The sequence below is a fragment of the Lactuca sativa genome, chromosome 8 (assembly GCF_002870075.4).
Source record: "Lactuca sativa cultivar Salinas chromosome 8, Lsat_Salinas_v11, whole genome shotgun sequence".
NCBI lineage: Eukaryota > Viridiplantae > Streptophyta > Magnoliopsida > Asterales > Asteraceae > Lactuca > Lactuca sativa.
The window spans coordinates 127327062-127351297 of NC_056630.2; the positions used below are offsets into that span (position 1 = coordinate 127327062).

Consider the following 24236-nt stretch of genomic DNA (forward strand, 5'->3'; position numbering starts at 1 on the left):
AAGGGGAGAATGAAAATAACGATTCTGATGTGCAATCAGAATATAAGGAAGTTTTTGCCGAAGTCGATCCAGCCTATGATCCATGTTATCCTCCTATGACAAAATGGAATAAAAATTATCTAAGATCTCTAGTGATCGGAGAATCAGCTTCAGGATTTCTTACAAGGTCACAACAAAAAGCGAAGCAAACTGCATTATTTTTAAAAATGGAGTTTTGCATGTTTAATTCGTTCATCTCTAAAACTGAGCCTAAAACTGTAAAGATTGCTCTTGATCATTCAGATTGGGTTCAAGATATGCACGAAGAGCTCAATGAATTTGAGAGAAACAAAGCATGGAGACTAGTCCCTACTCTGAAGGATGCCTCTATCGTCTTAATGAAATGGGTGTTTCGGAACAAATTAGATAAGGGAATGTGATTCGAAATAAGGCACGAATGGTTGTGAAAGGATACTGCCAAAAGGAAGGTATAAACTACGAAGAGACATTTGCACCAGTTGCAAGACTTTAATCCATTCGGATCTTGCTTGCATATGCAGCTCACAAAAATTTTGAAGTTTTTCAAATGGATGTGAAGTGTGCATTTCTAAACAGTGAACTCGGGAAAACGGTCTACATGGAACAACCACCAGGTTTCGTTAATGAGAAATATCCAAATCAATGTTATATATTGAATAAGGTTGTGTATGGTCTGAAACATGCACCTCATGCATGGTATGAAACCCTTACTCATTTTCTGAAACAATCAAAATTTAAACAAGGTTCGGTTGACCCAACCTTCTTTTGTAAGAAAGATGGTGACCATTTAATGAACGTTCAAATTTTTGTTGACAATATCAATTTCAAATCCACAAATCCTATATTAACTGCTGAATTCTAAAAACTGATGGAAACTAAATTGAAATGATCTCAATGGGTCCAATTAACTTTTTCCTTGGTTTAAACATTAGATAGAGTTCCGAGGGCATATTTATCAACCAAGAAGCCTACACAAAGGCTTTGCTAGCGAAATTTGGAAAGGTGGGTGATTCAAAGGTCAAAGTTTCAATGGCGTTCGAAACAATGCTTACACCATCCTTGGACAAGCCAACAACTTGTAAGGTCCCAAAATTCAAGACTAAAAATTTCTTTTAATAAAGCATTACTTTAAGCAAATTCATCATTTCAAAACGTAAACAGAGTATTAGTTTCCAAAATACATGTTCGTTATCAGAGTAAACATTCCCAGGCTGTCTAAACTATGGTGTGTGCCATGCGATCACCCCGAGCTCTTCCCTCCGCTACCGGAAGTACCTGAAACCAAAACTGAAAACCGTAAGCACGAAGCTTAGCGAGTTCCCCACCTTACCACATACCATGCATAACCACATACTACACATACTGGGCCACACCCGCCATCCTGGGCCTCGCCCGCTACAACGGCACTGCCGCTCCAGGCCCCGCCTACCTTCGAGCCCCGCTCGGATACAAATCTGTTTCACTTAGGCCTCGCCTGTCATAGGGCCTCGCCCACTAACATATAATAGCACGTAAGCATATCACATCACATCACATAATCTAAACACATACTAACGGATCTTGTCCTAAGGCCTTGCCTATCTCTGGGCCCCGCCCTTGTCCTGCTACTGATGAGTCATGGAACCCCGTCCATACTCCTGCTGATAGTGAGGTATGGGCCCAGCCCACCCTCACTCCTTCTCTAACTTGGGCCTCGCCCCTTCTCTACTGCTACTGAGATGTGGAACACCATCCACACTCTGCTATTGGTGAGATACGGGACCTCGCCCACACTCACCTCCCTACCAGGCACATACAAGTATCACATAGACAACAAGTATATACTATCACATAAACCATTCCTTGGGCACCCGTCCTCTATCATTGGACCTCGTCCCAAATATCATTCTAGCATACTGTGCCTAGGGCTAACCCCCGGGTCTTCTACTGATAACTACATGGGCCGACATTGCGGCCGTAGACCCATTCATACAAAGGGAAACTCACCTGCACTGGATGAACTGGCTGATGAACCCACTAGCTGCTGCCCGGCAACTCTTTGAACTCCCGCTCCACTCGCTCCCCGAGCTACCAATATCAATGCAACACTGAGTCTAACTGACCCCCGACAGACAACCAAGTCAACTCTGGTGTAAGTCAAAGTCCAGGTCAAAGTCAACCTTCCAGGTCAACCCTACTCGCCGAGTCCACCTACTGACTCACCGAGTTCATATGCTCCGGGTCCTTCCATTCGCGACACGACTCGCCGAGTCCAACGATTTCTGAGTCCTGACCTGTCCAACTCGCTGAGTCTCCACCCGACTCACTGATTCGATTCTCAACTCGAAGGGTTTGGGGGTTCCGCAACCTGACTCGCCGAGTCCAAGAACAAACTCACCGAGTCCAGGACAACCTTCATCCAACTCGTCGAGTTGTTCTTCCAACTCGCCGAGTTCATGCCCAACTTCATCCGACTCGACGAGCTATTCATCCTACTCGTCGAGTTCCTCCTCATCTTCATGATACTCGCCGAGTCCACTCGAAGGACTCGCCGAGTCCATTCAAATCTACATACATGCAGAGGACTTTGGAGTCATGGATGGACTCCAAACTGTAGATATATCCTTCCCAAGCCTATTCCTCACGTAAAGTTGCAAACTTTACGTGTAGAGAAGGAGATCTAGGCACAATACCCCATAAACTAGGGTTTAAGGCAAGAAGGATCCATAATCAGCTCAAGGGCAGATACTTTATGGGACACTAGACCAAAACAAGCATGGATCTGAGGTAGCAACCTCAGATCTGGACTTCTACCTCGAAATGGTTACTATTATGCCAAGAATGCCCAACACACACATAGATCTAGGTGCAAGGGAGTCCAAGGATTAGCTTATTACCTCTAAAAGCTCAGAAATGTCTTCCCAATCCCGGATCTACAGCCCCCTTCTTGCACTCTCAAGATTCTTCTTCTTTCTCCAAGCTTAATGCACTCTTCAAGGCAATAAATGACTCAATCAATGGATATGACGGCTAGGGTTGGTATCTAGGGCTAAAGAGACAGTAAAGGAACCCTAGGAAGAAGATTAAGACGTTTATATAGGCTCCAAGTCCCGAATTTAGAGTTTTCCACACACAGACCAGACTCGCCGAGTCACCTTGGCCGACTCGCCGAGTCGGTCACTTACTCCTCGACCCGGATCCCGCTCGGACTCGTCGAGTCTCGCCTTGAAATTAGGGTTTTCACTCCATATCTCCAGATGATTGGATCTTTAATGTATCTAACATCAAGTCGTCCTGGTATTATTTTTGTGGTATGTTATTGTGCCAGGTTTCAGGCGAATCCCCATGAACCACATATGATTGTTGTAAAGAACATTTTCTGATATCTTAAAGGAACCACCTCTCTTAGAATTTGGTATCCATCTAATTCCAGATTCTTTGTGCAAGCATTTTCCAATGTTAATCTTAGTGGATGTGGACTTGATCGTAAAAGCATGTTTGGGGGATGTTAGTTTCTAGACGACAAACTTGTAAATTGGCAATCCAAGAAGAAGACTTGTGTTTCTTTGTCCACTACAGAAGTTGAATACATTGCAGTTGTATTTTGCACTTCCAAAGTTGTGTGGATTCAGATCAGCTTAGGGACTATGGGATCAACATGAAAAGAATTCCATTATACTGTGATTCAGAAAGTGCAATCAGAATCTGCCATAATCCAGTGCAACACTCAAAAACAAAACATATTGCACTGAGAAATCATTTCATAAATGATCATGTAGAGGATGGAAATGTTGAAATACACTTTGATAGATCCTCTGATCAACTGGTTGATATCTTCACTATGGCCTTACCTGAAACGACGTTCAACTGAATTTTACAAGGGCTAGGCATGATCAAAGTGGACTCAGTTCTGAAAACCCTTTCATAATAAGAAATTATTGTTCATATTCCGAATGGTTTCAAGCTTCGGAATTCATTTTCAAAATTCCAAGTGGTTCCGAGCTTCAGAATGGTTCAGAATCCACTGTTCATTAGGGTTTTAGAATTCTTTTGTATCCTTTGTATATTAAGTATCTTCCGATTGATTTTGAGCTTCGAAATGGTTTAGAAGTTACTATTCATTTGTGCTTATGAATTTATTTTCTTTAATATTTTTAGTTTTTTATTTGTTTTCAGAAAATCCAAAATCACAAAAATATTTATTTTTTTAAGAAAAACCAAAAATAGCAAATATATATATATATATATATATATATATATATATATATATATATATATATATATATATATATATATATATATATATATATATATACATATTTTGTTTTATCTTTTTCAGAAAATCTAAAATACCAAAAATATTTTGCTTTTAAGATATAATCGGTCACTTCTCAAGTACATATTATTCATTATCTCAATTCAGAACGATGGGGCGGGTATAATTTTGAATCTATGTACTAGCTAAGTGTCCCTAGAAGCATGTTACTGCATGTTGTCCCAAGCCTGTAAGACTCTATGTTTGAAGCCCTAATGCAACTTTCATTCTGATTGTGTCTTCCTAATCAGGCTGATAACTCACATAAGTTATCAAGCTACCTTACTCTTCTCACACCGAGTTAAGAGTTGACTGCTTTGTCATCAATCTTTAGTAGACGTACACTTTCTTATTCGGAACCAATCTCAAATTTCTCCATCAACTTCGCATTCATAAATGTAACCCTTGAGACTCTCAGCAATTACCACTGAGGTTTGTGGCTACACAACTTCTGTGTTGATGATCTTGAAATTGTTATCACCATGATTTTTAGTGAAACCCAAAATCCGGAACTCATTTCTGAATTTACAGTGAATAATTACATGTTCTAGATTTTTTCACCAAGGAATTAATGAATAAAACCTTTTTGGTTTGTACCCTTATTGTGTGAAATCTCATTTTTTTCCTTTTGAGTGATCTTAATGAAATATTCTCAACCCAATACATTTCTTCCCATAAGGTCTAGATTTTTTTTGTGATTTCCTTATTATCCTTCCACTTAAATAATTTCCAAAGCATACTTGTTCTTATGCCTACACTGGTCAAACAAGTACTTCTCTCAGATTTTTGGACTTATGTCAAGTCTCGGAATTTGGTTGAAGCTTAATCCACCATTGCAACCTAATTAAAAGAAGCCTTTCACTATTTCTTATCAAGTAGATGATCGTAATTCAACGGATTACCACACAAGCACTTCAGAGTCTCTCTTGACTCAGGAGGAAGAGATCGTTACCCGGGATTCATCTGATTTCATGTTAATTTTATTTGACATCATAGAACCCCATAAATATAATTTGATTTAATTCTTTTTCTTTGGCACACTCTTTCAGAAAAATCTTTATGATTTTTCAAAGTCTGGTTCTAATTTCGAATGATTATTTTTAATTCAGAGAACAGGTCGTCATGGATTGGGTGTTAATTCCGAATGAACTGAAACTGAAATGGCGGATTTATTGGGCATAATGATTCAAATTAGGTGTGTCGTTTTCAAATCCCTGACATCATGCATGCTAGTTACATGGGTCTGACACATGATGAGCTATCATGCCATCCTAGGCTATTTTTACAAGATAATGGAACGACAATTGGTGGTTTTCTCTCACCACTCATCACATGACGTATATAAGGTTCTTCGGCGGTCCGTTTTCTCTCTACTGTTCATTATCTTCCCAAACCATCAATGATAGGATCCTCAGAAACCACTTCATTCACTGATCAATCCACCTTTGTCGTTATACTGAACATTAAGCCAAGTCCAAATCTTATTCTTGATCTTGAATCTTCTCGCTACAATGAAGTCATAAGGCTGATGATTGAATGTTTAAGTTTCTCGCCACTGGCTCAAGCTCTAACCATGGCAGAATCGGTTCCTCTGATCCTTCTTTCTAAGGCATATTCTGCTGCCACCTACATTCAAGCTAATGGAATCATTACCTTCAAGGTTACCACTAATAGGACCTTGATCAACAAAGCCCTTTTTGCAAAATTCTAGGGCTTGCTTCATCTAAGGACTCGTTGATCCAAAATCAATCTCTACTACTGAACTCATTGAGATGTTTCACCAGATGGGATATATTGGCGACGTATCTATTTTGTCAAAGTTTAGGAAGCCCTTTCTTCCTCCTGTGTGGAACGAGCTCTTCACTCTTTTGTTCAAGACTTTTTTTTTTCTAAACGTGTTGCTGGATTTGACAGCGCAAGCAAGCTATTCTGCACCATTATCTACGGTCTATACCACGACATCAATCTTGATTATGGTTTGATTTTGTGGAAACTGCTTATTTAGAGTACTGCTTCTACCACTCACAATGTGGAGATCTCGTGTGCTCGATTTTGGTGTATCATAGTCAAACGTGCCCTAATTCATTACAAGGTTGCACTGATGTCTGATTCAATCAAAGATGTTATTCTGATTCTTCAGACTTCGAATTTTATGATGTCTATCCCAACCGAGTTTGCTTTTGTGGGTTCTATTCCAAAAGTAATGTTGGGAAAAGTGCCTTTTGATAATGTGATTCTGAATGAGTATTGCAAGCAGCTGACATCTGGTGTTCGCCCCATGTCAGATGAACTTCAGAAAACAATATAGGAAGCAAACAAACCGAAGAGCGAAAGAAAGAGAAAAGAGAAAGCTGCTCCTTCCGAAGTGGTAAAAACTCTGAATAAGGTTAAAAAGCAAGCAAGGAAACCAAGATCACCATCTCTGATGGTTTAGGAGGCTTCAGAATCTAGAACTCATAACGACATTCAGGATGATGCTATTGTTAAGAATGAAGTAGAAGACACATTAACAACTTCGGAACTAACTCGAACTGAACCAATTCCGAAGGTATCTACTTATCATCTATAATCATCACTACCATTCTGATTACTTCCATTCCTCCACTACCACCAAAGATTTTTTGTGGGAGTTTCTCTTCCACAGATCTCCATTCCACTTTCTACACCTATCTTTACCGATTTTACTGTTCTTCCTGCTTCAAAAATCACAAGTACACTAGAAGCCACTGTCACCAAATCCGTTTCGGAGGAGGTACATACTTCCGACATTCATGTCAATATATTTGATACGGGGGCAGAATGCGAACATTAGTGTGATAAAGGAACCAACCACTTCTACAACTACTCCTACCTTGGAGTCCGATCCTGATATTCTCTTTGGGAATGATCAAGAAAATTTTGTAGATTTCGTTTTCAACACTTTCACCATCAACCAAACCAGTGATGATGATGACCCCACAATGACACGATGTCAATTTAAACAGTTAATGAGAAATTGAATTCTTTGCAAGAGTCTTCGAAATCCTCATATGACTATGATTACATGCTAAAATCCCATCAAACTACTATTGAGATACTAACGAAGGCAAATACAAATGTCCTTAAAGACTCGACCAAGGCAATTCAAGCTCCAGAGAAAACTATATCAGAAACGATCAAAAAAGTCGAAAAACTACATGATGCAATGACAAAATTCATGACTGAATTCAAAAAGCTCTTTTGAAGAAAATACCGCAACCGTCAATAAATTCATTGTAGGTCTGGGTTCCACTCTCCAAGCTGAGAAGGAGGCACTTTCTCATGTCCGTTCTGACATCAAACTCGACAGAAGTGAATTGAACGCATTTGTAGTCTCCAAAATTGAAAAGCTTCATCAAGACCTTGCTGCTGAGAATAATCTCTTGGATACATTGGTGGCATAGACTAAGAAAGTCAATGTCCTTTCAGTAAAGTTGTAGTATACCAACAAGCTTCTGGATGATTTAGAATCTGAGCGAACAATTGTGAAAAGCTGTGTTTCTAAGATTAATCAATATCTTCATAGGCTGGTGGAGACTCGTGACTCCTCACTCACAGTCTCAATTCGACAACATCTTTAGAACAAGCTTAAAAAAGAATTTTCCATGCTAAATCAGATTGAGGTTGTTTCGAATAGCGATGCTCTTCCGAAACAAGGGGGAGACAAAGCCAACAAAGAACACAAGGAAGAACCCCATGCAAAGCAAATGACTAGTGAACACCATGAAAAAAACCCAAAGACTGATGCTCAAAAGGGTAATGAAGCTTCTGCATCAAATAAAGGAAAAGAAAAAGTGGTTGATAAAGAAGAAGAAGAAGAAGAAGAAGAAGAAGAAGAAGAAGAGCTTTCTGAAGGCGAAAAGCTTGTGAGAAATAAGCATGATAAGGAACCCGATGATCTTTTGATTCTTCGAAAAGAGTTAGAAGATAAAGAAAAGGAAGCCAATCTTGCCAGAGTCACTCTTGGAACTCAGAAGTTTCTCTTTCCTCCTTGGACGATGGAACGAATTCAGAGGGAAGCAATTGATGATCCGAACATCCACTGGTCGGAGCCTTTTGTTTCTTTTGATCTGACTAATGTAGTGGATTCTCAACTTGATTTTCCAATCACTCCAAGGACTTTTCTGTTTCGATGTTTTGAGAAGATTAAGAAGGCACCACTTTCTGACTATGATGTTAAGCCTCAATTCACGACTTGGAGTTCGCAGAATATTGTTGCTTTGAAGGTTTATGCACCTTTCCTGACTGAAAACTTTATCAACATAATTAGATTTCACTGTTCTTGATTGTATCAAAAGATGAAAAGACTTATGAGCCTATCTTTGCACACCTGAGAAGGATGCTTATTTGCTACATTCATGAAATTGCGAAAATGGATGTAGAAATAGTAGTTGTTCTGAAGAAAAGGCCGGTTCTGAAGCCTGAAGAAGAATCGAAGGATCTCCATAAGCTAAATTTGGGTAAATTTTGAAAGGAAAATTGGTGTGTTGTGGACCAACGAAAGTATGGTAAAAAAGTTTAGAAGAACATGTTCTTATTTCGAGACAAACATATATACTCAACTGTTGCTTTGAATTCTATTCTTGGATTAACTTTAGGTTTAAATGTATTGTGTCAAATGTATAACCTAGCATAGTCTTGGTTACCGGTTTTGGCCAGTCCATTCACGGTTTTTCATTCTAGGGTTAGACTATTTAATGTGCATGCATGTATAATTTAGGGTTAACATTTTTCACCCTACCTAACTCTCATAGAGAAGCTCTTTCTTGACATTTCTAAAGTTATTCAATCAAAGCATTTGGCACTATTTTGATCTTTGTTCTTGTCATTCAATTCTCATTATTTAATATAGAATCTATCGATCATAATTATTGTTTCGATAGTGAGTGCACAAGTTTTAGTATTTTAGAATTTTGAATTTCTTTTAAGAAAACTTTTCTTTAGTGAAAACATTTCTTAATTATTTATTTAGTCTTTAATCTCTTAAGATATTTTTTTTATTGATCTTAAATGACTATATTTTCAAGATATTTAACGATCCTAACGTATTTTAATTAGGATTGTCTTTTGTTAATCCTAATTTACTATCTTTCAAGGATTTCTAATGATCCTAACTTATTTTAATTAGGATTGTCTTTTGTTAATCCTAATTTACTATCTTTCTAGGATTTCTAACAATCCTAACATATTTTAATTACCATATCATGCGTCCCTAATGGTAAATTCAGTTCTAAGGTTATTTTTAATATATTAACTTTGAGCCCCTATAATCGACGCTACGACCATAAATGTAGCCCTACTCATGACGCTTCATAGGGATGTCAACGGGGGAAAACGGGGCAGGGATTGCATCGCCCGCCCCCACCCCCGAAGTTTTCCTGTTCCCCCGCCCCTGCCCCCGCCCCCAAAATCTCTAGCATCCCCATCCCCGCCCCCGCCCCCGAATCCCAAGATTACCCCCGCTCCCTCCCCCGTTTCCCCGTCCCCGTTTAGGTTGACTTTTTTTTGGGCGAACGAAGGTGTTGTTTAGGCTAAAAGAAGTTATTTTTTGAGCTAAAAGAAACCATTTTGGATAAAAATAGTTATTTATAGCACAATTTTATATATTTAAAATAAAAATATTATAACATCTTAAAAACGTTATAGTATAAACTTAAAAACATGATATTTTATTGAATTTTGGAAGTTCAAAATCATTGCTATTATTTATTATATTTTTATAATTAATATATATTAGTATAAATCATATATTAACGGGGTCCCCATTGGGGGTTCGGGACGGGACTACCCACCCCCGCCCCCGCCCCCGAAACTAAAACGGGGGTTAACCTTGCCCCCGCCCCCGTCCCCGTCCCCGGCTTTTTAAACAAATATTCCCCATTCGGGATCGGGGCCCCATGGGTTCGGGGTCCCACGGGACTTTTTGACATCCCTAACGCTTCATCAGACGTTAAATAATAAATTATATGGAAGGTATCCTATCAGGATTGTATCTAGTAATCGCATGTGGGGTTGTCATGGCCCCGTATAGATCTATACATAACTTCATAGCTCTCACAAGATTAATGATTATAGGTATTGGGGGATATGCCGAATTTAATCAAGGCTTTTGGACGAATAACCAACTCACTAACGTATTAACCTTATGCTTTTATCTTTTATGTTTTAATCTTTTATCTTTATCATAATTACGCCTATACACACACGCACACACACACACACACACACACACATATATATATATATATATATATATATATATATATATATATATATATATATATATATACACACACACACATCATACTATCTTTCTATATACCTTTTTGGGGTATATATCATGAAATGATCTTTGTGTATGTGTGTGTATATATATATATATATATATATATATATATATATATATATATATATATACACACACAAAGATCATTTGATGATATATACCCCGAAGAGGTATATACAAAGATAGTGTGATATATATATATATATATATATATATATATATATATATATATATATATATATAGTTATTATCATATATATGTGTATTTGATAATTATATTTATGATCCCATAATTATCTTATATATATATATATATATATATATATATATATATATATATATATATATATATATATATTGTCATATATATACTCTAATTATGGTTATTTAACAGGATATTTGGGCAACGTAACAACTAAGTACATTGCATATCCTAAATCTTGTCTGGCATAACTCCTAGGTAATTACAGTTTCCTAAGGATTTGGCCATTATAACATCTAGGTATTACCTACTCCTAGAATATCAAACATCATATCTTTTAGACACATGTCATATCTTAAATCTAGGCATAGTATCTACAGTTATACTATCTTAAGGTATTTTGCTTATAATAAAATGTCTTAATATTTATAAGATAAATGTTTTTATAAAATCATTTGTTAAGCAAGTATTCCCCCCCGAAAACATTTTAAAACAGTAAAATAAGGTTCATGAACTCACTCTAATTGCGTATCCAGGCGCGCCCGAACTGTTCCTACCAGAGTTTCTTACCATTGAGAGGGTACTGAAGTATAGTGAGAGAGTTTGGAGGTTAATTTGAGATGAAAAACTTGGAAGAAAGTACCGCTATTTATAGTGATGGTGCGCGTTGGACATTCTCCTGTGCAGCGTGCACGTGCTTCGTGGCCCATCCAAATCTTTACACGTGTCACCCTTATGGTGGTCTACGTTTCCAAATCTCCGATGAATTTGGTGTTAGATGTGTGCGACTGACATGACACTTACATTGACACACACCCTTTAATTCTTTTTAAAAATTCATACTTTCTTCATATGAACTTTGTTTCTAACCATCTTTATATATTTGTGTAGCTCTTTCCTAGAACTACAACTTTCCTTTAGGTTGCATCTTAAATTTTAACTTTCAATTTCTACCCACATTTTTATATTTTATAAAAATCATATCTTCTTCATACGACTTTCATTTTTTCCCTTCTTTCTTCCTAAGTTCTTATCTCATTCTTTACTACAAATTTCCTTATTGTAGTGTTAGCCCAAACTCAACTGTTCTCTTTTTGTTATTTTTTATGTCAATGGCGTTTTTAATGTGGTTGGTTTCTATTCGTGATAAATCATAACTCTTCCAATTAGAGTTAGATTTTCTCGACACTTTTAATTTTGGGATCATTAGGTCACATATTTTGCAAATACGTTAACCAATTTAACTTTTTGATTACTTTATTTTCGACTCAACTTTCCATATTATCCTTCAATATGGGAAGTTTTTTTCTTTATAAGTCAAACCTAACTCCTCGTAACCATTAATGACGGAAAATTCTCAATTGTTACAAAAATAAAGGCCAACCCTATTGAGAAACAATTGTAAGTAACACTTTAACAATGACCATCTTTGCAACATGAGAGTATGTATCTAAGAAGTCAACAACTTCTTGTTTGGTGAAGCCTTTAGATACCAAACTCGCATTATAACACTCTATTGATCCATCAAATTTTTGTTTTTATTTTGAAAAACCATTTGTTTCCTAGAGCTTTTCGATTCGGTGGTAATGAAACAATGGTTCACGTGCTGTTAAACTATAAGGCTTTCAATTCTTTGTCCATTGCTTCTTGCCACTCTAAATGTTGTACAGTTTCTTTGTAACTCTTTGTTTGAATGGATAAATCATAAACATTTGCTTTATGTGAAGAAGAAAGTTTTGAATAAGAAATGAGATCGGATATGGGGTATTTCACTGAAGATTGTTGTTGTTGAACACACTGAGCAAGAGCACAATGATAATCTCTAAGATAATTAGGAGAATGTCTTCAAGGTTTATTTGAAAGTGTCGATGATCTAGTGGAGTACTAGAATTATCAACAAATACATCCATGTGTGGCGTCATCTGGGGTGATGAACTGATGTGATTATCTATGATTCCAGCATCAATGGTTTTAGGAGTGACATGTAGAATAAATGGATTGATAGGCTTTTCAATGGAATAATGATGAAAAGGAAATGTTTCCTCGTGAAAAACAACGTCACGAGAAGTGAATATTTGTCTTGTTTCTAAATCAAGAAGTTTATATGTTTTCATACACTGTAGATAACCAAGAAATACTGAAGCCCTTTCCCCTGGTTCAAATTTTGTTCGATGGGAAGGTGAAGACATGATTATAGTTTCATTATTTGAGATTCCGCGATGTTTTCTTTGTAACAATGATTTTCGATTATGGTTTATGAACAAATGGTTTTGTCTTGATTATAACTTTATGAAAATTGGTGTTTATTATAAATTAAAATTTGAAGATTTTATTCTTCAAATCAGGAAGTGACATGGTGCCATGTTGTTTAGGTCATGTCAATGGACCTAACATCATCACCCATAAAAATACATTATAAGTCGCCGATTCATTCTTCAACAGGCATGCAGTCAGAGCCTCGAGCTCCTCCTACGACTTAGTAGCTTAAGGTTTCATTTTCTATTATACTCCCCGATGGGGGTTCTTTTCACCCTTCCCTCACGGTACTACTTCGCTATCGGTCACCCATGAGTATTTAGCCTTGCAAGGTGATCCTTGCTGATTCACATGGGATTCCACATGCCCCATGCTACTCAAGTCAGAGCATAAGCTAGTGATGCTTTCAGCTACTGCACTTTCGTCATCTATGGTGCAACATTCTACTACTTCGCCTAGCAGCACGATGCTAACAACACAAATACAAAAAAAAAAAAAAAAAAAAGTACGTTGGCCTCTAAAACGCACACATTCCATAATAGTTCTTTACATCTCAGAGCTATGATTTTGACTATTTGATTGCAAATCAAACAACAAAATTCATAAAAATAACATGGTTCACGGTATCCTTAGCAAAGGGCGAAGCCATTCTTCATGTCATCAGTTTTATTTAGGCTTTTTCTTTTTTGGATTACAGTTTATATACGAGGATACGAGACATGTCAATTTCGGTATGGGTCACTTGGAAGAGTATTTAAAAAAAAAGGTTAATTACTTAAAAGGCATGTGAGCACCGCCCAATTGGATCGCCTAACAACATAGCCAAGATCCGATGACCCTATTTCATTACTTGCACCAAACATAAAGTACTCAATATTACCAAAATGGGTAACGAACATTAGTTTTTGTCCATATTTAAGTAACCATATATTTTGTATATTTGTAACCGGTAAACTTGTTGTTCAATAGGTTTCACAAATAAACTTGTTTGGCATGTTGGATTAGTAAATATGTTTGATATATTGGTAATAAGTTAATACCATTGCTAATTACGAATAATAGTACCTTATCAAATAAATTACTAGTAAAAAAAAATATAATTATGTAAAAATCCATATCCACTAGAATTTTCTAGTTACTTATATTAAATAATAAAAAATCAAATAATATCTTCCACTCGTTTGAACTACGAACTAGTTACGTCTACCATGACTCCATCCATCGTTTCAACTGAAAAATAGTAGCCAAATTTAAAACAAAGTACAACTTCTTGTGCATATCGTACAAATGCTGACTACAATGCTGGCAGGGGTAGGTGATTTCATCGCAGTAGTATTTATGTGGCCGTTCGCCGACTAACATTTAGAAACCTAACCTGAAATCAGGCGTTGCTGATAGATTCAGATCGACGGAAAATGGCGGATGAAGTGAAGTTGTATGCCGTTGCAGGAAGTCCATTCGTTTGCAGAGCAAAAATCGCTTTGAATATGAAGGGAATCAAGTACGAAAACTTCGAAGAGGATATGAGTAACAGGAGTGCCGAACTTCTCAAGTTTAATCCTGTTTATAAGAAAGTACCGGTGCTGGTTCATAACGGAAATCCGATCTCAGAGTCTCTGCTGATCGTTGAGTACATTGATGAAGTGTGGAAAGGAGTTCCGATTTTGCCTCAGGATCCTTATGAGAAGGCTGTTGCTCGATTTTGGGCCAAATTCATTGATGATAAGGTAATAACTAATAATTTCCTTCTCCCCTAATCGCTACTGGTTTTTGTATACTTATGTAATTGTTAGTGGATGTATTCACATGATTTGATTTCAGTTGAGTATTTTGAAAAAAAGAAGGAAATGAACAGACTGATGCATCACAGTCTTTAACACTTTTGTTCCTACATTGACGATTACATTATATGTTTTGTTCAGTGCATTCCTGCAATATTCAAGGCTTTTGGCCCCGATGGAAATGAACAGAGTGATGCAGAAGCCATCGAACAACTACAAATACTAGAAAATGAACTGAAAGCCAAAGGTACCAAGTTCTTTGGAGGTGACAACATTAACCTGGTCGACATTGCTGCTGATTTCATAGCCTATTGGCTTGGAATAATCCAAGAAGCAGCAGAAAAAACGTTGGTAACCAACGACAAGTTTCCAAAAATAACAGTTTGGGCTGATGACTTTGTCAACCTTGAACTTGTTAATCAAGTCTTACCTCCAAGAGAACACCTGCTTGCATTTTTCAAGAAACGGTTTGGTAAGGCATAATGGTAACTGCAGGCATTTATAATTAGTAAATCTAGTCGCTTTTTACGGTATGCATTTTTATGAATTTGAATTTTCAGTGTATAACATCCATCCATGTTGCAAGAAAAAGCTTTTTGTGGTTTTCCAAGTTAAAGTTCCTATAACATTCATGGATGTTGCAATAATCGGTTCTTATCGTAATATTGATGTTGTTTTGTGAAATATATGTAGTTTGTGGCATATGAGCATTTGGTATGTTTTTATATGCAAAGTTTCCTTTTTGTTTTTATATGTAGTTTGTGAAATATATCTTCGACTATATGGTGCCCCTGGTTGTTGGCTTGTTGCTTCTTTCATGTGAAAGGACTCCTAATATATCAAATCAATTAAATGACAACAGTTGGGTGGTTTGAGATAAATTGTGCTTTGGTCTACTTTTTTTTATCCCCATCCCCACACCTGCACCCTCTCCTTTCACCTTCCTCCATCTCTTAATAGTCGGTATCCATCGCAACCTCCCAACCGGCCAACCCATCACAACCATCGGGAGAGAGAGAGAGAGAGAGAGAGAGAGAGAGAGATATTAACCCAACATGAAAAAATGTTTTAACCCATCCGCAGTTACGTTGAGAGGGGAAACGGAATGGGTCACGAACACCCCCCCCCCCCCCCCCCCCCCCCAGTCAAGCTAGACTGAGGGTAAGTATCAAATTTAGCGGTGGTGGTTTGACTTGTGAGAGAGATGATGTGAAGAGGGGTTTGTAGATGGGTAAGGTGATCGGTGGCTGGCAACTAAGAACCAAGGGAGTGGTGGCAACACTTTCTCTTTTTTCGGGGTCCAAGCTGTTGCGTGGCATTCCCTTTTTGGCTTGGTGTTGTGGTTTGGTTTGAGATTGGAATTGGAATTGGGTTTATTGAACCGCAAAGGGGTTGAATTTGGGTTGAAACTGGAATTGGAGGTCGGAATGTGATTAAAATTGGATTGGATACGACCAATATATTGGAAAGGCATATCATGTACCATAAGATAGAGGTGTACAAACCGGTTTTTTTTCCGAACCGGTTTGGTTCAGTGGACCGGTTCGGTTCAAGTCAACAAAGTCAACACCGGTTCACCCTTAAACCGGTTCACCATCAAATTTATCCGATCCTATACAAACCGGTTTGGTTTAGTGCAAACCGGTTCGGTTTAGTGCAAATTGGATCATCTTAAACCGGTTCTTCGAACATGTTAAAAAAAAAACGGCAGAAATTGTATATTTTTTTGATTGTTTGTTTTATTTTTTGGGATATTATAGGTTACATAAAAAAAACATCTTCAAACATCTCGAAAAACCAGTTCATAACCGGTCCAAAAACCGGTTCATAACCGGTCCAAAAACCGGTTCATAATCGGTCGAAAACCGGTTCAGAAGTCCGGTTCATTGTAAACCGGTTCGAAACCGGTCTCGTCGTTCGGAAATACGAATTGATTCAAACTGTCGGTTCGGTTCGGCATCAGATCGGTTCTAGCTTGGACAGGTTCAGAGGTGAACCGGTTTTCGGTTCGGACACCGGTTCGGATCGTGAACCGGTTTTTTTGTGCACCACTACCATAAGATAATATGTTCTAACTTCTAAATGATTTGCAATATACTAGTCACTAGACCATTTTATAAAACTATAACATTTTTTTATTATGAATTTTATATTAAGATATGTGTTGTTGTGTTTTAATAATGTATGTCATTATACTATATATTAAAATTATCTCCCGTTAGCTACAGTATACTTCCTAAGAGATTGGCAAATTTGGTCCTCTTATTATATATGTGTGTACAAACGTTTCTATTTATTGAATTTTTGAAGACGTGTTGTATGTTGGTCCATCACCGCACCCTCAACCAATCTTTTTCTTCCAAATATCATCAATTTTGGACGTGACTCATGGCTCTTGTGGTACGTGTTCTTCTCCGCCTCTTCGAGAACACCACCACCGCCTCTGCTTCTATCTCCACCTGTTTGCCTCTCGATTGAATCCTTTATCATCTCTCTCTTTCGACTTCTTCTACCATTCTTCCAAAGGATCCCGCTTCCAACGATGCCCTTTACTACCTATTCTTCATCGGGTTACCGTAACTCTACTTTGGTCACTTCCTCCAGATCCTTCCCCACGACGCTTCTGACCATTCCATTCGTAATCGGTAGAGCAAAAACAGATCAGAGAGGAAAACGAAGAAATCGCCAACGCCTTTGTTGTGCAGTTGTGGCTTCTCGACTCTCATCGACGACCTGTAACAACCCTCCCTTATTTATTGTGTATCCAGTGGTCTTTGATTAAGCAGAAGACAACCAATGAACGATTATTTGTAATTACTGATGAAGTTATCCATTGGTGCCCTACCCCTCTAATCAGATAAGTTTCTATTATAGATTCTTCTTCAGTTTCGATTCCGATCCCCCAACTCACCGCCTGGAATTGAAATCCATTATCCGTCTTCAGTTTTTAGATGTACTCAAATATGGGTGAACACGATGGCAAAGAAAGAAGACGGACGCCCATATCGGCTCTCTCTCACCGTTACTCTCTCTCCCACCGCCATTATCCTATTTCACTGCTTCTTACCGGAAAAGAACGACCTACAAAGCCGATTTTGACAAGGAACCAACAACAACCTGCAACACATATCAACACTATGCTGGTGGTGGTGCGACGACGTTGGCTGCCGATCGCAGTGGCTGGAGGTGATGTTCGGTTGAACTTTCCTTACCGGTTGAAAGGCTGTTGTGGCGACCCTTCAAGATGAGTCGTAAGAAATTGAGAGGATGAAACAAAACATCATTGTTCCTCAATTTCCTGACTACTTTCGGCATTGAAATAATCAACAGGTATCCTCGCCTAATTTCTCGATGATTTCAAGATTTGGATCAAACTAAGTCTTTTCTTTCTCAGCGCTCATAGGAAATTGTTGGGTTTTCTAATTTGTCTTCCATTTTTTTACGAAAATCATAGGAGAGAGTTCTGAAGTGGAATTGTGGCTATGGTTAATTCTTCTGTTCAGAAATCTGAATAGTGTGTAAAAAAATACATTTGATTTCCTTTTCTGTATGTTCTTCAATAGATTTGTCAAGTGTTTAGCATCCTATATTCCTATATATTTCGTTCAGCTGTTTTCAGATGTTGGTGACTTAAAAAGGTACTTACTTAAAGAAGGATTGGATTGTTTTTGTTGTTCAAACTTTGCAAATTTGAGGATGCACATCAACTGTTTGAAATGCTTCAAAGAACTGGTAAGATTAGTTATATTCTATCATCCATTGCACTAGCTTCAGTCAATAACAACTACTTTTAAAACTGCATAAAAATAAAATTTACACTGTTGATATGATTTCATTCTCATCTATAGTTTTCTGGATTAAGTGTAGTATGACCATGCTATTTAACACCTTATCATTTTAGTATGACCATGCTATTTAACACCTTATCATTTTGTTTTGTTCAGGTAAACTTTAATGAATAAAGATTAAACAGTTATACTCATCTATTATGCCATTTTTTTTCTTATTGTTAAGTTCTATATGGGCAAAGTGATATCCGTCCATTCTGACTTTTGACATGTTAAGATTTTTTACTTTTCACCTGAACCTAACATCGTTGAATTGGTTTTTAGAAACATACACACTTATTATTGTCAACTTTTGTTTGTTCCATGTAAATTTCGAATAAGAATATATCCAAAACAAAATTTGCCTTTTACAGCACACCTGCTCTTATTACATTCTGTTTCCCCACAAAGGCTGCACTATAGGTTAGAGTCACGAAAATATGAAGTTATTTAGTGTTATAAGAATAGTAATTTTTTTTTTTAATTTTACAATCTTTTTGACTGTTGCAGGAGGTGTATTAAACCCCACTTATGTCCTTTGAAATCCTATCAGATAAGCCACACAAAAGTACACTTGGTCTTCTAAGTTATTAACCATAGAAAAGAACTTGATAAATCAATTTTTGGCTAAATGCAATACATACCATTGTACTTTTATTTATTGGTGTATTATAGCATCCTACTTTCATTTATTTTCCTTATTAAGGCATTTTACGTTAACAAATCTCTACCCAAATGCAACATTTTACCTTTTTTTTCTTATTACCTTTTTGTTTTTTTTCTTATTACTTAATTGCATTTTACCTTTTTTTCCTTATCACTTTATCTTATACGTTTTTGGAATAATACCACAAATTTTGTTTATTTCATTTTGGAAAAAATATAACATTAATGGGTATTAAATGACTATTTTCTAGGGAAAACCACAAGGCCTTTCAGCTTCTGAGTTGCACTATAAACTAGAGTATCCCAAAACAGAAAGCATTCGAAGAGTCAATCTCCAAATATCCGCATGATTGAAAAAAACGAAAACTATGCTCAAAACTGAACCCCGCGGAGCGGGGTTTCTCACCTAGTTGAGTTTTAAGTTACTAAAATATACCGGTATTAAGATAAGTTGAATATACTAAAATAAAATTAATTAGAACATCAAAATGTATACCTTACATTGGATTATTAAATTAATGTATGTCAATATACAATAAACAAACGTTTCTTGTATATGAAAATATTTGTAATATTTAGTTTGTGACAATTTATTATGGTCGATTTTATTCTATTAAATATCAACTAAATATTCCATATTATTCAACTTTTATACTAAACAATATCGTGGACATCAAAGGATCAAAAAGCAACGTCGCGTTTATTTGGCAGTGGAATTATGGATTTGGATCTCCAAAATCAGACATGTGTGCTTGGTTGTCTTAAAAGCACATTACCTTTCGTGTATCTTGGAGTCCCGCTAGAGGCAAACATGTCATTGAAGAAAAAGTGGAGACCGATAATTGATAAATATCAATCTCGATTATCAATTTGTAAGGAGAAAACACTGTCATTTAGAGGAAGACTTACTTTACTAAAAGCAGTGCTCAATAGTCTACCTACTAATTACTACTCTTTCTTCAAGGCTCCGAACATGATCATTGATGAACTTGAAAAGATGAGGATGTGATTTCTATGGAGTGGAAAAGATTATAATACTAAGATACATTGGGTGTATTAGTGAAAAGTTATAGCTTCCAAAAAAGATGGAGGGCTAGGTGTTGGGACTTTAAAAGCCCATAATCTAACTTTACTTACAAAATGGTGGTGGAGACTCTAAGAAAGCTCTAGTGGCTTATGGTGTAACACCCCGAGTTAAGAAGTGCAAGTTTAGGGTGCTTGGTGTAATTAAGGAGGATAGACTCGACGAGTCGAGTCGCGATTTTGGTCACGAGTTTAGTGACCAACTCGGCGAGTCGGTGCTGGAATGAGAAACCCTATTTTTCAGGGTTTGCACCCTATATAAGGAACCTTACGTTTTCCCGTCAGCCTCTTTGCTACTCTTTTGAGATCCAGAAAACCCTAATTCGTGAGGAGACCCCATTGTTGAGTGAATTAGAGCTTGGAGGAGGATGTTTGGTGCTTGAAGCTTGAAGGTTGGAGGCTTGTATCAGGAAGCTTGGGGAGATCAGAAATCTACAGTTGGTTGGGCTCATTTCAAGGGTAAGAAACCATTTCCTTAAGCTATTTTCTTCATGGATTCATGTATGGTGATTGATATGAGATCTAATTCGAGATAGAAGCTTGGATTTGAGGATGCTACTTTAGGTCTACGCTTGTGATGGTCCTATTTGTCTTAAAGTTCCTGTATAAGAGTTGTTGGTGAAGCTCTTTTGTCCTAAAAGCCTAGCCCTAGAGCATTTTGGGCTCATAGCTCTTTGAGTTCACGTAAAGTTTGCCACTTTACGAGAGGGATAGTTTGTAGAAGGGTAGATCTATGGATTGGAGTCCCTGCATGGCTTGAAAAGCCTCTGTTTGGATTGAGAACTAAAGAGAGTCGGCGAGTCACATGGGTGCACTCGACGAGTTATATGAATATGTGCATGGACTCGACGAGTTGGAAGAACAACTCGGCGAGACTGTTGAAGATTGCCTTGGACTCGGCGAGTCTGTTCTTAGACTCAGCGAGTCTGGTCGAGGAGTCCTAACCTTTTCTGGTTAAGTCGTGAATCGGTGAGTCGAGGGACGACTCGGTGAGTTGAGCAGGATGGGAATCGATGATCGTTGGACTCGACGAGTCTTGGGGTGACTTGGCGAGTTGGGTCGTGTTCTAAGAGTTTTCAGAGCATAGGGACTCAATGAGTGAGCGGGTTGACTCAACGAGTAGAGTCAGTTAGGAAGTTTGACTTTGACTGAGGACTTTGACTTTGACCAAGAGTTGACCAGTTGACTTCCAGGGGTATTTTGGTAATTAATGGTATTTATTGAGTTCAATCATTTGGTATTGGTCAGTGGTGGAGTTCGTGTCGGAGGTTGGAGCAGCGTGATCTTATCTTTTCAGTCAACAGTTTTTAGGTGAGTTATCCTCACTATATCAACAGGGTCTCAGGCACCAAGGTCGGCCCTTTTATCGGATGGAAATTCGGGTAGTTGTTACGTTATTGCTTTGCTGTATGTTTGCATCCTGATAGATAGGATGGTGTAGGTGAGAGACCTGGTTAAGGTCGGAATCCTGGTAAATACAGGATGACATTATGTTAGCGACCGGTTAGGTTGGTATCCTGGTTAGAGTATGCTATGTGTGTGATCTTCTAGATCGGTTGGTTAGTGATGAATTGCCATATGATTATATGTTTATGTGCACATGGTTGTTGGACTGGGGTTGGGTTGTGTGACATCCCCATTTTCACGGCCAAAAAAGACCGATTTTGTTTATGCTTTATAAAAGTCAGAGTACTTCTTTTCATAAAAATGTTGTAGAATTTGTTCCCAGAAAAATACGATAAATACGTTATTAAAACATTTTCGAAGAAACGTATTTTATTCATTTTAAAACATTTGGGATGTCATTTTCAATATAGAAACATAAGCATAAACAGAACTTACATTTATTTACACTAGTGATCTACATCTCTTTAATCTCTCAGTGTAATGTGACTTCATATCAACACCTGTGATATAAATAAACTGAGTGGGTCAGGTTGAGAAACCTGGTGAGTACATAGGGTTTTCAACCCACAATAATATAATTATTATGTTTAAACAATCAAGCAATTAAACCCAATTACCCATCCCCATTATCCTCTTTACTCTTATGGTTCTACCCTAAGAATCAGCTATTTCTCGTTCATTCATTCCTAAGGACTATCCTAAGGAATCGGCAAGAAGTCCATCGTTACCAAAGCTTATAGATTACAACTGGTGAACACGTAGTCCAAAACATCTAGTAAACACTTAGTTCAAAAGTAACTAGTGAACACACTTAGTTCAACATACCTAGTGAACACACTCAGTTCAAAAATACCTAGTGAACACACTCAGTTCAAAATACCTAGTGAACACACTTAGTTCAAAAATTCCTAGTGAACATACTCAGTTCAAAAATACCTAATGAGCACCTAGTTCAAAAACACCTACTGGTTACGAGCCTGCTAGCGTTCCACTGGACTGTCTAGTATCGTCCATGGTCGTCATCTATACTCCACTAGATGACTGGATCACTGTCAACATTGATGTCTTTCATCGTGTTATCACACAACAACTATTTCATCTACCCATGTTTTACCCAACACATTTTGTAGATATAAAATACGTATACAGTTTAAATCATTTAAAACATGTATAAAAATCTTTCACCCAGCATAGACAGCAAGTATTCAGACAATATGCACACATAGCACGTAATTTATATTAAAATACTTCATATCTATGTGTAAGATGAAAGGGACTATGCACTCACAACACGTAATATATATTAAATACTTCATATCTATGTGTAAGATGAAAGTAACTATACACTCACCACACGTAATATATATTAAATACTTCATATCTATGTGTAAGATGAAAGTAACTATGCACTCACTTGAGAAGGTGGTGACTCGGTCCTCGGACAACGCTTCGTTTACTTCAAAATTATTTCCTTCGACGAAACCTAGTATTATTACCACTAGATTTTAGTCTAATATTTACCGTGACTAATTATTATTATTATTATTATTATTATTATTATTATTATTATTATTATTATTATTATTATTATTATTATTATTATTATTATATAAGCGTTTAAACAATACTTTCCAACCCCTATGCACGGACAAGGGCCAGACATAAAACACCGAAGGGAATGATCATTTTGGCGTATAGCACTTCTGAAATCCAACAACCCCATGCGGCCCTTTAAACCAGATTCCCCGTACCGGGAGTAGTTAAAAAGATATTATAACAACACTTATATAAGTCATAATAATAGCTCAAATATTTATTATATGTTCATAATAACAATACTAATTTTAAATATAAAGTATATTAAAATAGGGTAAACATAACTTACTTACAAGGGGATTTTAGCTAGGAGTCGGGCTCTGCAGGGGCAGAACTTCGTCACTGAATCTTTCTAAGAAAGATTCGTGCAGCGCTTCAGCGCTCACCTTACTATACTAAAACTACAGAAAGAGAAGTCGAATCACGAGAGACCGAAATGCTCGTGGGATAAGGAGAGAAAGACTCTTGAATCAATAGAATGATGCAAGAAATATGAGAGCCCAAACCTCTTATTTATTGTAATTGAATTTACAAAAACAACCCTCCATAATTACTTAATGACCTTATAGTTATATAAACGACTAAACACCCCTTTATAGTACTATTTTAAATAGATTTAACGATTTTTGTACTAAACTAATATCGAAAATACTTAACCATAGTCTTATAATGACCGCATCGTCGATACCTTTCTAATGATATATATATTTGTATATATATGTATACGTATATATGATTTATACTTTATTTTAATATGTAAATATGTTATTATATTTTATAACTCGTTCATACGAACTTCGTT

The 24236-nt window shown here is 37.0% G+C and overlaps 1 protein-coding gene and 1 long non-coding RNA gene across 6 annotated transcripts; both read left to right on the forward strand.

The window, feature by feature from the left end:
- Positions 1-14261: 14261 nt before the first annotated feature.
- Positions 14262-15557, forward strand: LOC111917049 (probable glutathione S-transferase). Of its 2 annotated transcripts, XM_023912702.3 has the most exons (3): positions 14262-14385; positions 14460-14801; positions 14997-15557. In XM_023912702.3, the coding sequence occupies exons 1-3, from the start codon at positions 14362-14364 to the stop codon at positions 15336-15338; spliced, it is 708 nt and encodes a 235-aa protein (XP_023768470.1). In that variant the 5' UTR covers positions 14262-14361; the 3' UTR covers positions 15339-15557. The 2 variants fall into 2 exon arrangements, with proteins under 2 accessions (XP_023768470.1, XP_023768471.1); XM_023912703.3 differs by lacking the exon at positions 14262-14385 and having other exon boundaries at positions 14419-14801.
- Positions 15558-17167: 1610 nt separating this feature from the next.
- Positions 17168-19922, forward strand: LOC111917050 (uncharacterized). Of its 4 annotated transcripts, XR_006185945.2 has the most exons (4): positions 17168-18185; positions 18310-18587; positions 19193-19250; positions 19600-19922. It is a non-coding gene; the product is annotated as an uncharacterized LOC111917050 (long non-coding RNA). The 4 variants fall into 4 exon arrangements; XR_006185940.2 differs by lacking the exon at positions 19193-19250; XR_006185942.2 differs by lacking the exon at positions 19600-19922 and having other exon boundaries at positions 19193-19374.
- Positions 19923-24236: the final 4314 nt, after the last annotated feature.

What these genes read in the sequence shown, in the direction of transcription:
- LOC111917049 (XM_023912702.3), top strand. Translation starts at nt 14,362, where the DNA reads ATGCTGACTACAATGCTGGCAGGG. An exon ending in TGACTACAATGCTGGCAGGG is followed by an intron (nt 14,386 to 14,459) that starts GTAGGTGATTTC and finishes ACCTGAAATCAG; the next exon opens with GCGTTGCTGATAGATTCAGA. An exon ending in CCAAATTCATTGATGATAAG is followed by an intron (nt 14,802 to 14,996) that starts GTAATAACTAAT and finishes TGTTTTGTTCAG; the next exon opens with TGCATTCCTGCAATATTCAA.